Source organism: Hemibagrus wyckioides, linkage group LG06 (genome assembly GCF_019097595.1).
Source record: "Hemibagrus wyckioides isolate EC202008001 linkage group LG06, SWU_Hwy_1.0, whole genome shotgun sequence".
In the NCBI taxonomy this organism is placed as follows: Eukaryota; Metazoa; Chordata; class Actinopteri; order Siluriformes; family Bagridae; genus Hemibagrus; species Hemibagrus wyckioides.
In genome coordinates, this window is record NC_080715.1 from 9,358,324 (window position 1) to 9,372,831 (window position 14,508).

The window sequence follows — 14,508 nt, forward strand, 5'->3', positions numbered from 1 at the left end:
ACATCACCCCAAAAACACCATACCAAGAGTGAAGTTTGGAGATGGGAACATCATGATCTGGGGTTGTTTTTTGGCACATGGTACTGGCAAACTACATATAATTGAAGGAAAGATGAATGCAAAAATGTATTGGGACATTTTTGCAAGACAATGATCCCAAACACATAGCCTAGGAAACTTTCCAATTGTTTCAGGGAAAGAAAATAGAGCTAATCAGCCAATCACCACACTTGAATCCAATTGAAAATCTATGTAAAGAACCAAAGGTCAGAGTTCATTGATGAGGCCCACAGAACCTTCAAGATTTTAAGACTGTTTGTGTGGAAGAATGGACCAAAATCACACCTATTTTGTACATTGTCGTGTACGTGAACATTTCGACTGTGGATATGATGACTGAGAAGCAGAAAACAAGAAGAATAAATCCATCTGCAACTGAAGAACCATGGTTTTGTGTCTTTCCTGGAAGTAGTAAAGGTTATTAACAGTACTGCAGAATTGTATCATAACTTCACTTATTCAATCTTATGTCTTTTAAATTATTTATTAGTTCATGATTAATGCTTGACTGCTTTTTGTCAGGGAACTGGATCCTTAGAACCATCAGTATATATTTGCACTGCACTATAATATGCATGATCAATATACTGTTGCACTGCTAAACTGTTTATCATGTCCTGTTCCTTGTTCTGTTTTATATCATGTAACTACAGTAAGTGTCAACTAAAGGCATAAGGAAGAGCCAGAGGGGTATTGCAGGCAAAGCCACTAAAGGGGCAGTTTCTATTTTACATAAACCCATGGTCTGTGCCTCCTTATTAACAGTGCTCCCAGAGCTTATTATTTTTTATACTCATACTCCCAGCAATCCTTTAAAACCTTTTTAACTGGATGACTGTTTAAATTACCTTTTAACTTAATCCAGTACCTCATCTTTAACTTTAGCCTTCTAATTTCAAGAGGCATTTCAACATGTATTATATTGCACTTATTGCTCAAGAACATATTCTCAGTGCTTGTGATTGCAATGCCTTTACCTTTAAAAGATGTGTTTTAGGTGCAGAACTGCTCACCATACTACCAGTGACATGCAGTGAGGTTCATGGCTGGTGAGGCACTGACTCCTTCAGACTCAGGTTCACAAATTTAGACCATGTTGCCAAATGTTTTGGGACTCCCATCCAATTGGTGATTTGTGTTTGTTTTTTTTCCAGGGGTTGGGCATGGCCCCTTAGTTCCAATGAAAAGAATGCTTAATGGACAATTTCATGCTCCCAACTTTGTGGGAACAGTTTGGAGATGACCCCTTCCTGTTCCAACATGACTGCACACTAGTGCATAAAGCAAAATTCATAAAGACATGGATGAGTGAGTTTGGTGTAGAGGCACTTGACTGGCCTGTACAGAGTCCTGACCTCAACCTGATGGAACACCTTTGGGTTTGAATTAGAGTGGAGACTGCAAGCCAGGCCTTCTCGTTCAACATCAGTGCCTGACCTCACAAATGCCTTCTACAGGAATGGTCAAAAATTCCCATAAACACACTCCTAAACCTTGTGGAAAGCCTTCCCAGAAGAGTTGAAGCTGCTATAGCTGCAAAGGGTGGGACAACTCCATATTACATTCATGTGCATGTAAAGGCAGATGTTCCAGTTTTAGCCTGGCTCTGGCAGGAGCTTGAAAATTGTCCAAAATGTCTTGGTATGCTGAAGAATTATCAGTTCCTTTAACTGGAACTAAGGGGCCAAGCCCAACCCCGAAAAACTGAATTCAATGATTTGGAGGGGTGTCCCAAAACTTTTGCCAATATTGTCTACATATACACACACATAAAATCAGCAATACAACTGAAACGTGTTGAATCATTCCATCACTGTTTCTCAGTGCACTGAACAAACTGTGAGTTTCTGTGTGATGACAGACATCCTGCTAGATGTTAAACAGAGGCCTGTGTATTATTTATTTAATTTAACTAGTACTGTATCTGTTGTACATTTCCACTAAAATACAAACAGTTGTACAAAATACATTTACATTTGCAATATTTACTGTACCAGTTTCACCAAAATGAGGATGGGTTCATTTACATTTCTGGCATTTGGCAGATGCTCTTATCCAGTACAAAATGCTTTGAAGTCTCTATCAATGAATACATTAACACTGGTTCAGTAGGTCACAGACTTAAGATACCATCAGCCTAAAAACTCAAGTTTTTTTTATGTACATACAACACACAACAATACACAAAACAAACAGGGAAAAAATAAAAGCTAGTTTAAGTGATTCTGGAAGAGTTAGGTCTTCAGCCGTCGTCTGAAGACAGTCAGACATCTCATATCAGCTTATGACAGCAGACAAGTCAACAAATATTATGGTGTTACGACCACTTTTAATATTGACATATGTAGGTTACAAAACCTGTGGGACCATTTGGTTTCTCCTTAACTTGAAGAATAAGCCCCTCCACCACGTCAAGGTATGGTCCCAATAGAGGGGTTTGGATCTGATTTAAACGTCAGTGCATCTAGGCAAAAGAAAAATCTTTCATGTAATCACTAACATAAGTGAGCAAAAGAAGAGAATGGAGGTTTAAATAAAAGATTTCACACAGACCTCTTCCTGGTCTGAAGATTCAGTGGACACAGGATCACCGCTCTTAGACCTGAGTGAAAACAGAAAATAAACAACTCCTTATATGTTCATAATCTGCTCTCACTACTAGACTGGTAAAATGACCAAACTTACTGCAGTATATTCATAACACGCTGAGGTAAATTTAATTTCCAAATGAGAAAACAGCAAACCCCAGCAATGAGGGTTATGATGTACAGAGTCCAGCAGGTTTTGGATTCTGTATCTGCAATGCCATTGAGAAAGTATTATAGTTAGTTCACAGTTCACACAGTACAATCCAAGATTTTTATGACGTATCTCAAACAGAAGCACTGGTGGTAACTGTTTAATGTCACTGAGGTCAATATCCTTGTCTACCTCTTTCCTGAAGATCAAATATTCACACAGTGTACAGCATATTAAGTGGAAGTGACCATTTTTAGTTTTTTTCACCCTGCACTCCAGTACATTTGACTTTAATTAGAACATTAAGAAGTTAAATAAATGTAGGTGACTTGTGATTCTATGTTTTATCTATTAAACTGTGCATCTATAAAAATGAACCACATTTTATGTAAACTGTGTAAACTATCTGGCAATTAAAAGCATTTATTCACTGTTTCAGTGAAGGACAGAGATCAAATAAATACTCACATGGTTTAAAAAACAGGTAGAAGGAACCTACAGATTTCCCATACTGGTTAGATGCCTCACAGTAATAAAGGCCGTTACTGTCAGGGGTCAGCTGAATCATCAGTCTGCTATTAACACCGCTGGAAAGAGTCTTTTTCACTGGAAAATATCTAAAAGGAAATGTGTTTGTTAATTAATGGTGTTGATTAAGTGTGATTATATAAACAGTATCTACACAGATAAACATCATATTCTGGGGGAAACTGCTTTCAAATCACTTATTTTGCATTTCATGTTTTAATGAAGGCTAAAGGCCTGCATTACCATTTAAACCGATCTATTCCCTAAGTATGTTGAAATTTACATTATTAAAGCAAAGTTAATGCTACTAGGCTTGCATACTTCATAAACATATATTACAAAATATCATCATAATATGGGTTTAAAAAATTGTGAATTTTAAAAATTGCTTCTTAATTAAATAAAATTAATTGAAAATTAAAAACTTGATGCACCTTGAGTTTTTTGGTGAAAAGGGCCCAATGAATATTAAAATATTATTAAATTTCTCACTGTAGAGATTCCCTAGGAGCACAGAGTGGTTTGACTGGGTTCTGATCAAATTATTACCAAGAATTAGATTATTAACATATTTCTATTTCAAAATGACATGAGGATAAACGCAAAGTCTTACAATATAATAAAGTACTATATAAAAACAAATCTTCCTTTATTACCATAGTTACTGTATAAAATTAGAAATAACATTAATGGCAGTCTGGGAAACATGAAACCAGACACCTAAAGCCATACTGTAATAATATGGCTCATTTTCAATGGATATAAAAGTCTGTACACCCATGTTAAAATGGCCAGGTTTTTTTATGTATAAACAATCACAATAACCTAGTGGCATTAGTATATGCCTGTGTTCAGAATGAACCAATCACATTTAATCTTTAATGTTCAAAATCAAATAGCTGTCATTGAAATAATTCTTATTAACCCCAAATAAATATCAGCTCCATGGTCTGTAAATAGCTTATAAAGCATGCCTGGTATCTCTCTTGTTAAAAGGAGAGGAATATAAAAGAATTTGAAGGCTGTCGGGAGCCCTATGGCTGCTATGCACCCCCATACGCAACAAACTGTGATGCATTGTGTATTCTACACCGTTCTATCAGAACCAGCATTAACTACTTCAGCAATTTGAGCAAATCTTTACATCAATGAGCCTTGACTGCCCATGACTCTGTCGCTGGTTCACCACTGTTCCTTCCTTGGACCACTTTTGATAGATACTGACCACTGCAGACCGGGAACACCCCACAAGAGCTGCAGTTTTGGAGATGCTCTGACCCAGTCATCTAGCCATCACAATTCGGCCCTTGTCAAACTCACTCAAATCCTTACGCTTGTCCATTTTTCCTGCTTCTAACACATCAACTTTGAGGACAAAATGTTCACCTGCTGCCTAATATATCCCACCCACTAACAGGTGCCATGATGAAGAGATCATCAGTCTTATTCACTTCATCTGGCAGTGCTCAGGATGTTATGCCTGATATCAAGGTGGAATGAATCATGAATAACTCCAAATACCACTTGATTTTAGTTTAAAACCTTTAGGTGTCTGCTAGTAAGATGAAAATAAAATGGAAACATGATTTATCTTGGTTTTATTTTTTAGTTCACAAAAACCTGCAGGGTGTGTAGACTTTTTATATCTATTATACATATGTAAGCTGCAGCTTTTTATGATAAACTTAAACAGAAGTCTCAGCTCCATTACCTGCTCCAGGTGAAGTTTGTAGGTTTTGGATTAGCATCTGCTTCACACTGAAATTCACGAGTGTCCCCTTGATCACCTGCTGAAATAATTTTAACCACCTGAGGAGGATCTGAGAGAAAAATAAAAATAAACATTAAAGCTTTACACAATGTAACATTCAGTGAAATAGAATTAAATGAAATGTGGACAAGTGCAAGTAAGGGCAAAAAGGACAAAGGAAAAATCCACTTGCATATTGTTCTTTATAATTGACATGCAGTCTTCAGTAGCATCCAAGCTTTATTTAAGAATACCCATTTGTGTGAATGTACATATAATACTATAGTTTTAGATGTCTAAATCCCTGTGAGATTTCACAGTGAAGTTGGTATTTGTATTTTTGTTTTTTGACTGACCACATATTCCCTTAGTTTCAGTATGCAATTATAAGCATATGATTAAAAATAAGAAACTTGGCATCTTACAGTGAACATTCAATGTGTAACTCAGTTCCAGTTTGTCCTTCAGACCAGGGTGTGTAACTACACACTGAACATTCTTCTGGTTTAGATCTTTGGAAGCATTTCCAATCAGGCTGCTTTTAACAGTGTATCTTCCTTCAGAGTCCATAGTGACAGTGTTTTGTACTTTCACCAAGTTATTTAAAACACCCAGACTCCACGACACTTCTGCTGCAGGCATTGCGTCGGCTGCAGTGCAGGTCGCTAAAACCACTTCACTATCACCAGCAACAGCAGGAACATCAGCGCTCACACTGACAACAGGAGGAACTAAAAACAAACAAAAACACGAACAAGCATTAAAAAGTCACTTTTTTTTCCTCACAAACTCCCACAATTAGTGCTGCTCCTGCCGAAGCTGCAGCAGCCCCTCTGCTTGTGAATTGTGATTGTGAATTCAATTTTATTTAATTTTACATTGAGAAAATACAACAGTTCCAGGTTACAGAAATTTTGATGCATTAATATTAAAATGCAATCATAAATATGGTTAATTACCTGTAAAACTGGACATATATTTTGCCTTATATACACTTCTACAATATATTTATATATTTATCTTACATACGCACACTGTACATACTATACTCTTTTGCAACACCATTTCAATGTTGACCATTTTATCTACATATATTCATATTCTGTATCTTCTGTACATTATAGAGTCTACACATATTTATTTATATTGTTTTATTTTTCACATATACTATATATATACTATATTGTACTAATATATATATATATATATAGAGAGAGAGAGAGAGAGAGAGAGAGAGCTTTGAAAGAGAGTGTGTTGAGTTCAAAGGCCCCATACCTGGAATTGCTTAGGGCCCCCAAATCACTAAGTCCACCCCTGAACACAATAGACATTTAACCCCAACTAATGTGATTAGTGAGAATATTTCCACCCTTCCTTCTCAGTTATGATCTAACAACTGTACATTATTTATTCACTAAACAAAACCTTTAAGAATTGCTGAAAAAAACCCCCGCACAAATTCATGATTAAAATGTGTTAAAAGCTTTGACTTGAATTTGCCATGTCAGCTGCAGGAAGGGGTAAAAATACACCATGTGCTCATATCTACTAATAGTTTTATATTTTCAACACATATACTTCTGTTTGTCTTTACCCTATGTGGCTGGATCCTGTAATGAATTGTAAACCGCACATAAATATGAGCATTGCTGGAAGATGTGCCATCAGCTTTCATTTTCAACTGATTAAAACATTCAACAATATAAAAGTACTATAAATAATAATAGTTTATAATGACGGTATTTGGATGATCCATGCATACTCTTGGTCGCATAAAACAAACGTTTAAACATTTCTAAGATCTTATTCATGTGACTCTGCACAAGGCTTTTCCTATTCTAGCAGTCTTGTCAATCACACAGCTGTCTGTAGGTCTAGATGTGATTTCGTATTGTTTATATATTTACTGTATTAACAGTGATGTATTTCACACATTTTAGCAGATTCAGCAACTAAATGTACTCACAAACACAAGAACTTAAAGATTTGTTGGGAACTTCCAGCTAGGGATGGCACCTTCAATGGGGAAAATAAGGGAACAGCATTCCAGCCCAATAAACCATTTTCCAGCTTCAATGGCTGTAAATGTGATCATCCTAGTCTCTCATGTTATTTAAGTTAATGGAAAGAGTCATGAAAATGCTTGAGGGTAAAAGCAATTCCATACATTGTATAATGCATACCTTTTAAACCCAGTGGCCATGTGGCCTTATGGATGTGTGGACCCCCAGTTTCTTGGTTTCTTACCCTAGCATGTTGTATATTAAATTGACTCCCAAGAATGAGTCTGTAGAACAATTGGGAAAAGTCTCCTGTGTTGACCAGGTGGTACTATGTATATGTGTGGATGTAGATAAGTATAAGTGGGAAAAATAAACACACGTTGCAAAATACAAAATTGTTTACTGTAAATATTATTTCCTAAATATCTATGATTAAGTTTATTAAAACATCTAAAGAATTTTACCTTGTACTGTGAGACGAACTTCTGTTTTACAAGTTCCACTTGGAAATACACTGAAGATGCAGGTGTAGATTCCTTCATCTAAAACAGTAACATTACTTAGAAGAATTAAGCTGTTCAGTCCTGCGAAGTTCGCTGTGAATTTTACTCGATCCCTTAACCCATTTACACGTTGCTCTCTGCCATCTGAAGTGATAACCAGCAAATCTGTATTTGTTGGCTTTTCCTTTGTTCGTCTTTGCCACTTAATACTTGTTAGAGTCTCTGCTGTCTCAATCACTTGACAGAATAACTGTACATCTTCTCCTGCTGTCACAGTCACATCATGACCAATGACCCATATGGCTGTATTAAAAAGAGAGAGAGAGAATATTTTAATAATATATGAAATATATATGTTCACACCATGAGAATGAGCAAACTGTTGCTTTCCTCCAGAAAGCTTACTGTGTTGTACATCTCTACAGTTCTATGAACCAATCAGAGTTCAGGTGAATGCTGACTGGTTAGTGAAGAAGAGTCTGATTTTGTACCCTGTAAGGTTTACCTTTCTTCTAGGAGTTTTAGCAAAGGTGTAACTGCCACCAGAGGCAGTTGCAGTTAATTTTATTCTCAAAAAATTTGACTTAAAAATAAGAATAATTTACGGCGATAAATTCCTCTGTTTGTTGAGATCATATGCTTGTTTCATTTCTCAAGTGGAACTAATTGTTTTTGCCACCGTGTGTGGTGGGGGTCATTATTACCTGCTCTCTGTAATATCACAACTAGAGAAAACGGTTGTCTATGTTCGAAGATGTTGTGAAACTATTAGCTGCACTTTGTAGATATCTGTTTGCTGTGAAGACCTAACCATTGGAATTTTAATTCTACTTCCCCTTGACTTAACATGGTCAATGAGGTATGCAAACTGTGTTTATTAATGCTATATTTATAACAGCACATATGCTAATGTGTTAGCAATAGAGAAAATGGTTTATAACCTTTGTGATTTATGTTCAAATCTAGATTTTGCATATTATCTGTTAATGGTTATTCTTTATGAGAACACATTTTGTTTATATTTATTTTGATATTTTGTGTATTTATTTCCAGTTCTCATGGCATTGTCATTGGGCATGTTAAGATGGCTTGTGGTGCGACGTGTTAATAAATGCCTGTAATTAAGGACACTTGAGCTTGTGTTTGAATCGAGAGGTGCTACAAAAGGTGTCAGCAATATTTTCTGTTTCAGAAGAGGAGATTCACAGCATTGAACTGTAGCATCTCCAGGTCGGTTCACTTGCTCATGGGGTCCGTTGCATCTTTCTCAAAAACTCAATTAACCATTACGCAGCTCACAACTGACCTATTTCGCTTATAGTCATGTCATTTTGACTCAACCGACATGCTGTAACTCATGGGAGCCAGGTTCCGGGATGTCTGATGGCTCTAGATAACCAATGACCCCCCCAATGAGACTGGAGACAAAGGAGGAATCCTGCCTCCATGAATGTTGGAGTTCTGCAGACCATCAGTACTGATAGCCCAGCCTCACACCCCTGGAACTTCCCATCAACTTGTGACCTTAACATGCAAATCACCCTGCGCCTAGCAGTTTTACTGCCGTTATAAGTCAACAAGAATTCCCTAATCTAAACCAAATCAATGCCTTGACCGGGGAATGACCAAAGTTCTGACTGAAGACACCCCCCCAAAGCGTCTGGAAACGTTCACCCTGACCCCCACACGCACACACATAAGGAGAGTTCCTTGATTCAACTTTCAATAAAACAACAGTAAAACCCTACCTGATCCATGCCTAACACACCTGTATATGTATTCCCCTTTTGCCTTAATATTTTTATTGTTGTATTACCACTCATGACCTGTTGTTCTGTGTTTTGCATGAAACAGAACATGTTTTATAAGATTAATTAAGTTTAAATTAAATTAAGTTTAATTGCCTATACCCAGTTTCCTCTCCTCTCATACTGTTTCTATCATGTCTACTATCAAAATGATCCTCTTTTACTTTTATAAGCAATAGTGTATGCCATGTAGTCATTCAAGTACATAATATGAGCCTACGTTACTTTAATTGAAACTTTATCCATTCCTGACTTCACCATAAAGTATGCAAATGAGTGACCGAGCAGAGACAAAGAAACTTTTCCCTCCAAAGTTTCAGGTATTGGATTGGTCACTCTGAAAAACTGGGCGCGACCAAGGGATCAATAAAAACCCTAAGCACCTATTTGCTGTAATAAATGGCCACGGCAATGAGAGCGTGGAATCCTGGAGGCAGGATCCTGGTGGAAATACAGTTATAAGATAAACACAAGCAGTGACAACTGGTGTAAGATCATAAAAAGCTTTTCAACAGTGATTTCTGCTTCAACAGGTCTCCACAAGCTCTAAAGTTCGAGAAGCCTTACTGAAAAGGCACACAATATTTCATAATGCTGCCAAACCGGTAGTCTCATACATGAAAGTAACTATCTCTACTGATTAGCTCACAAAAGTCTCCTTGTTCGAACAAAACTGCCAATATTCAGTAGAATGTGTTGAAACCTTTCTTACGAATTCGCCTTATCTTGCGATTAGGACAAATTCCTGTTTCTTTCCTTCTGCAGTTACAATTATCTGCTTGGTCATGGACACAGTTCTTTTTCTCTAAAATAACACACACACACAATCATAAGGTTAAACTTAAAGTTTTCACCTTCAGTAGCAGAGTTTGGCTGTTCCTCATCCAGTTTTAAACCTCCAACACACCCGTTCCTGTTTATGTCTGTGCTTCAACCCACATATGAAACTGATAATCAGCACCTGCCTGATCTAAATGCCTGATTTTTATACTGTTCGCTCACTTTGCATTTTGTAAATTGATAAAAAAAAACCACACCTTCACACCTGCCTAAAACATTTGTGCAGTGCTCGGTGAGGACTGCAAATGAGATTTAACGGAGCTGACCTGGACTAAATGGACAAAGAAAAAAAGCAGAAACAAAGAGGCGACTTCAAATATACCCAAATATTCGAATACTCGCTTTGGGAAAATACCCCACCAGTGATTGAACCTGAGGATTAAGAGGTGTAGTTCAACCAAGAGAAAACTAAAAATATTAAACAACAGTTTAGTCTATTCAGTAAAAACACAGCTGCAGTGTTCTCGCGCACACTCTGGCAGATTGTACCAACATTACACTGCACATTACACTATAGTTTAACTGATACACAAAGAGCCCTTACCTTTAATCTTGGGAAAAAACAAAAGCACAAGGTAAATCCACGTTAACGCCAACATTTTACATCATTTTCAAGTTGACCCGTCTGACCGAGCCGTACTCATCGTTCGGGCAATTGTAGTGGTGCGTTGTGATTTCTGCGTTGTGATTTAACTAAAAATGAATTTCCACGAAACAGTCGTCTTTTGAAGATCCATTATTTATTTGGGGATGTCACTTCTCTCCTCTCTCTGTGTGAGAAATAATAAAGAGACAGGTGACAGTGATGCTCGCTCTGCCTTGCCTCTCTTGTCCAATGCATCAGCAGAAAGAGCGCACAAAGTTCACACACATATAATCCACAAACCATACATTAACATAACAGTAATAATAATAATAATACATTAACAATATAGCTATAGTTCAGTCATAACATTCCTCCACATATACAATACATTAACAAAAACAACAGTGTTGCTAAATACATAGTAACATACCTGTGTGAGAAAAACAGACAGGTGACAGTGATGCTCTTTCTGCCTTGCCTGTTAACCACAGAACATACAGGTTGAATACCCCAAATGTATAGCACAGTTCACTCTTTTGTGAGCGTAAAATCTACAGGGAAAAATGTCATGACCACGACACATTTACATATATGCATCTCTCTCGCCATCTGTTTATCCGTCTGTCTATCTCTCTCTCTCTCTCATACATACATACACACACATATATATATATATACACACACACACATATATATATATATATATATATATATATATATGAATAAAATGTATAACACATTCATAACACTAATATATTTATGTACATAACTTTTATAAACTTTTGTTATACATTTTGCCTGTGCATGTATGTGTATATATATATATATATATATATATATATATATATATATATATATATATATATATATATATATATATATATATACACTATATTGCCAAAAGTATTCGCTCACCTGCCTTGACTCGCATATGAACTTAAGTGACATCCCATTCCTAATCCATAGGGTTCAATATGACGTCGGTCCACCCTTTGCAGCTATAACAGCTTCAACTCTTCTGGGAAGGCTGTCCACAAGGTTTAGGAGTGTGTTTATGGGAATTTTTGACCATTCTTCCAGAAGCGCATTTGTGAGGTTACACACTGATGTTGGACGAGAAGGCCTGGCTCTCAGTCTCCGCTCTAATTCATCCCAAAGGTGTTCTATGGGGTTGAGGTCAGGACTCTGTGCAGGCCAGTCAAGTTCCTCCACACCAGACTCTGTCATCCATGTCTTTATGGACCTTGCTTTGTGCACTGGTGCACAGTCATGTTGGAAGAGGAAGGGGCCAGCTCCAAACTGTTCCCACAAAGTTGGGAGCATGGAATTGTCCAAAATGTCTTGGTATGCTGAAGCATTCAGAGTTCCTTTCACTGGAACTAAGGGGCCAAGCCCAGCTCCTGAAAAACAACCCCACACCATAATCCCCCCTCCACCAAACTTTACACTTGGCACAATGCAGTCAGACAAGTACCGTTCTCCTGGCAACCGCCAAACCCAGACTCGTCCATCAGATTGCCAGATGGAGAAGCGCAATTCGTCACTCCAGAGAACGCGTCTCCACTGCTCTAGAGTCCAGTGGCGGCGTGCTTTACACCACTGCATCCGACGCTTTGCATTGCACTTGGTGATGTATGGCTTGGATGCAGCTGCTCGGCCATGGAAACCCATTCCATGAAGCTCTCTGTGCACTGTTCTTGAGCTAATCTGAAGGCCACATGAAGTTTGGAGGTCTGTAGCGATTGACTCTGCAGAAAGTTGGTGACCTCTTCGCACTATGCGCCTCAGCATCCGCTGACCCCGCTCCGTCAGTTTACGTGGCCTACCACTTCGTGGCTGAGTTGCTGTCGTTCCCAAACACTTCCACGTTCTTATAATACAGCTGACAGTTGACTGTGGAATATTTAGGAGTGAGGAAATTTCACGACTGGATTTGTTGCACAGGTGGCATCCTATCACAGTTCCACGCTGGAATTCACTGAGCTCCTGAGAGCAACCCATTCTATCACAAATGTTTGTAAAAACAGTCTGCATGCCTAGGTGCTTGATTTTATACATCTGTGGCCATGGAAGTGATTGGAATACCTGATTGTGATTATTTGGATGGGTGAGCGAATACTTTTGGCAATATAGTGTATATATATATATATATATATATATATATATATATATATATATATATATTATATATATATATATTTATAAATATGAGAAACTCAACGACGGGCCATGCATTTCACACCTAGGCCTTCACCAAATCGATTTCTTCTCCCCCATCAGCCATTGTGAGTTAAAATATATACATTTTATTTACTTTGTGGGGTCGCTGCCTCCTACTACTCCAATTATCCAATCAAAGAACAGGAAATTGCTGACGTAATCGTATGCCTGCTAGATAGCCCCAGTGACGCCTGATTGGTTAATGTAACAATTTTATTGCCACTATGGGTGCCTGCACTACTGAAGACCTTAAGGCAGATTTCTTTCACCCTGGCAACACATGTAAATGATGACTGGATAAATACTCTCAATATAAATATACACTACTGGAAGCAGTACAACCAAGAGGTTGGGAATAATTTAATACACATTCGTGGAAAAGTATATTAAAATGCAAGTCAGTGATTCAGATCACTGCTGTTTAGGCCAGCAGAGAAACTGCATGTCTCTCCTATAATAAACATGCCCCAACCGCCGCCATGTTATAGCGAAGAAATCTGAACATTTAGGAAAAGAACCTGAATATCGTCCACAATACGCGATATTAACGTCAAAAGCACAATGAAAGCATGACATCGGATGAAAATTCTTTCAATTTACACATGTACACATTAATTGAATCGACAAAAATAATTGTTTTCACATTAGTTGACGGAGCTAATAAATCCCTACCTCCCTACTCCAAGAAATCTGCAGAAAGAGAGCGAACTTGGATTTCTCTTCCGTCTTGGTGCGTTTTCCACGTATGACGTCATCAGGCGTGCACGCGGCAACCCAAAATCAACAACGTGAATGCATTTCAGAATAAAGTACATGGTTCCCAATACGAACAAAACGAAATCTATAACGTGGTGTGACAACATATCCCTGCTACACAATGTCGGAACTGGAAAATTACTATTTACCTAATATGCGTGTTTTTACGGAAATGACGTCTTCGGTCCTTGAACGATTCCAGTTGTTGTGAGTTAGTTGCGCACATTCAAGTCATCGACGATGGATCAGAATCAGAATCAGAAAAAGTTTTATTGCCAGGTACAGCAAAGGGTCAGCAAAGAGCAGTTTACAGTACTAGGAATTTGTCTTGGTGTCAGGTGCAAACATATACACAGATATGAAATGTGTGAAACAATTTCAGAATAAATTAAATAAATACTGTATACAGAAAGTGACTTTGCATGAGAAGTAGTGCAATTTAGAATGTAAAAAGTGACAGTGACGGTCCAAACATATATACAGATATGAAGTATGTACACAATCTAGAATGAAATAAATATTTTATACAGAAATGTGAGTTTGAATGAACAGTAGTGCAAAATTTTTTTTTTTTTGGGGTGGGGGGGGTCATGTGGGGGTAATTGGCGCACTATTCAGCAGGCTGACTGCAGTGGGGTAGAAACTGTTCTTGTGGCGTGAGGTCCTGGTCCTGATAGAGGGGACTAGTCCCGGAGGCGAGGGACCGAAAGAGTTC

The 14,508-nt window shown here is 37.8% G+C and overlaps 1 protein-coding gene across 2 annotated transcripts; it reads right to left on the reverse strand.

Annotated features, from left to right (window-relative positions):
• Positions 1–1,936: 1,936 nt before the first annotated feature.
• Positions 1,937–13,920, reverse strand: LOC131355062 (nectin-3-like protein). 2 transcript variants are annotated; one of them, XM_058393263.1, is made up of 10 exons: positions 13,710–13,920; positions 11,248–11,295; positions 10,776–11,001; positions 7,545–7,886; positions 5,503–5,808; positions 5,039–5,147; positions 3,268–3,416; positions 2,746–2,857; positions 2,614–2,662; positions 1,937–2,524 (listed from the first exon to the last, which is right to left on the reverse strand). In XM_058393263.1, the coding sequence occupies exons 3-10, from the start codon at positions 10,828–10,830 to the stop codon at positions 2,516–2,518; spliced, it is 1,131 nt and encodes a 376-aa protein (XP_058249246.1). In that variant the 5' UTR covers positions 10,831–11,001; positions 11,248–11,295; positions 13,710–13,920; the 3' UTR covers positions 1,937–2,515. The 2 variants fall into 2 exon arrangements, with proteins under 2 accessions (XP_058249246.1, XP_058249247.1); XM_058393264.1 differs by lacking the exon at positions 7,545–7,886 and having other exon boundaries at positions 13,710–13,919.
• Positions 13,921–14,508: the final 588 nt, after the last annotated feature.

What these genes read in the sequence shown, in the direction of transcription:
- LOC131355062 (XM_058393263.1), bottom strand. Translation starts at nt 10,830, where the DNA reads ATGTTGGCGTTAACGTGGATTTACCTTGTGCTTTTGTTTTTTCCCAAG. An exon ending in TTACACATTGAATGTTCACT is followed by an intron (nt 5,148 to 5,502) that starts GTAAGATGCCAA and finishes TTTTTCTCTCAG; the next exon opens with ATCCTCCTCAGGTGGTTAAA. An exon ending in ACAAACTTCACCTGGAGCAG is followed by an intron (nt 3,417 to 5,038) that starts GTAATGGAGCTG and finishes ATTTCCTTTTAG; the next exon opens with ATATTTTCCAGTGAAAAAGA.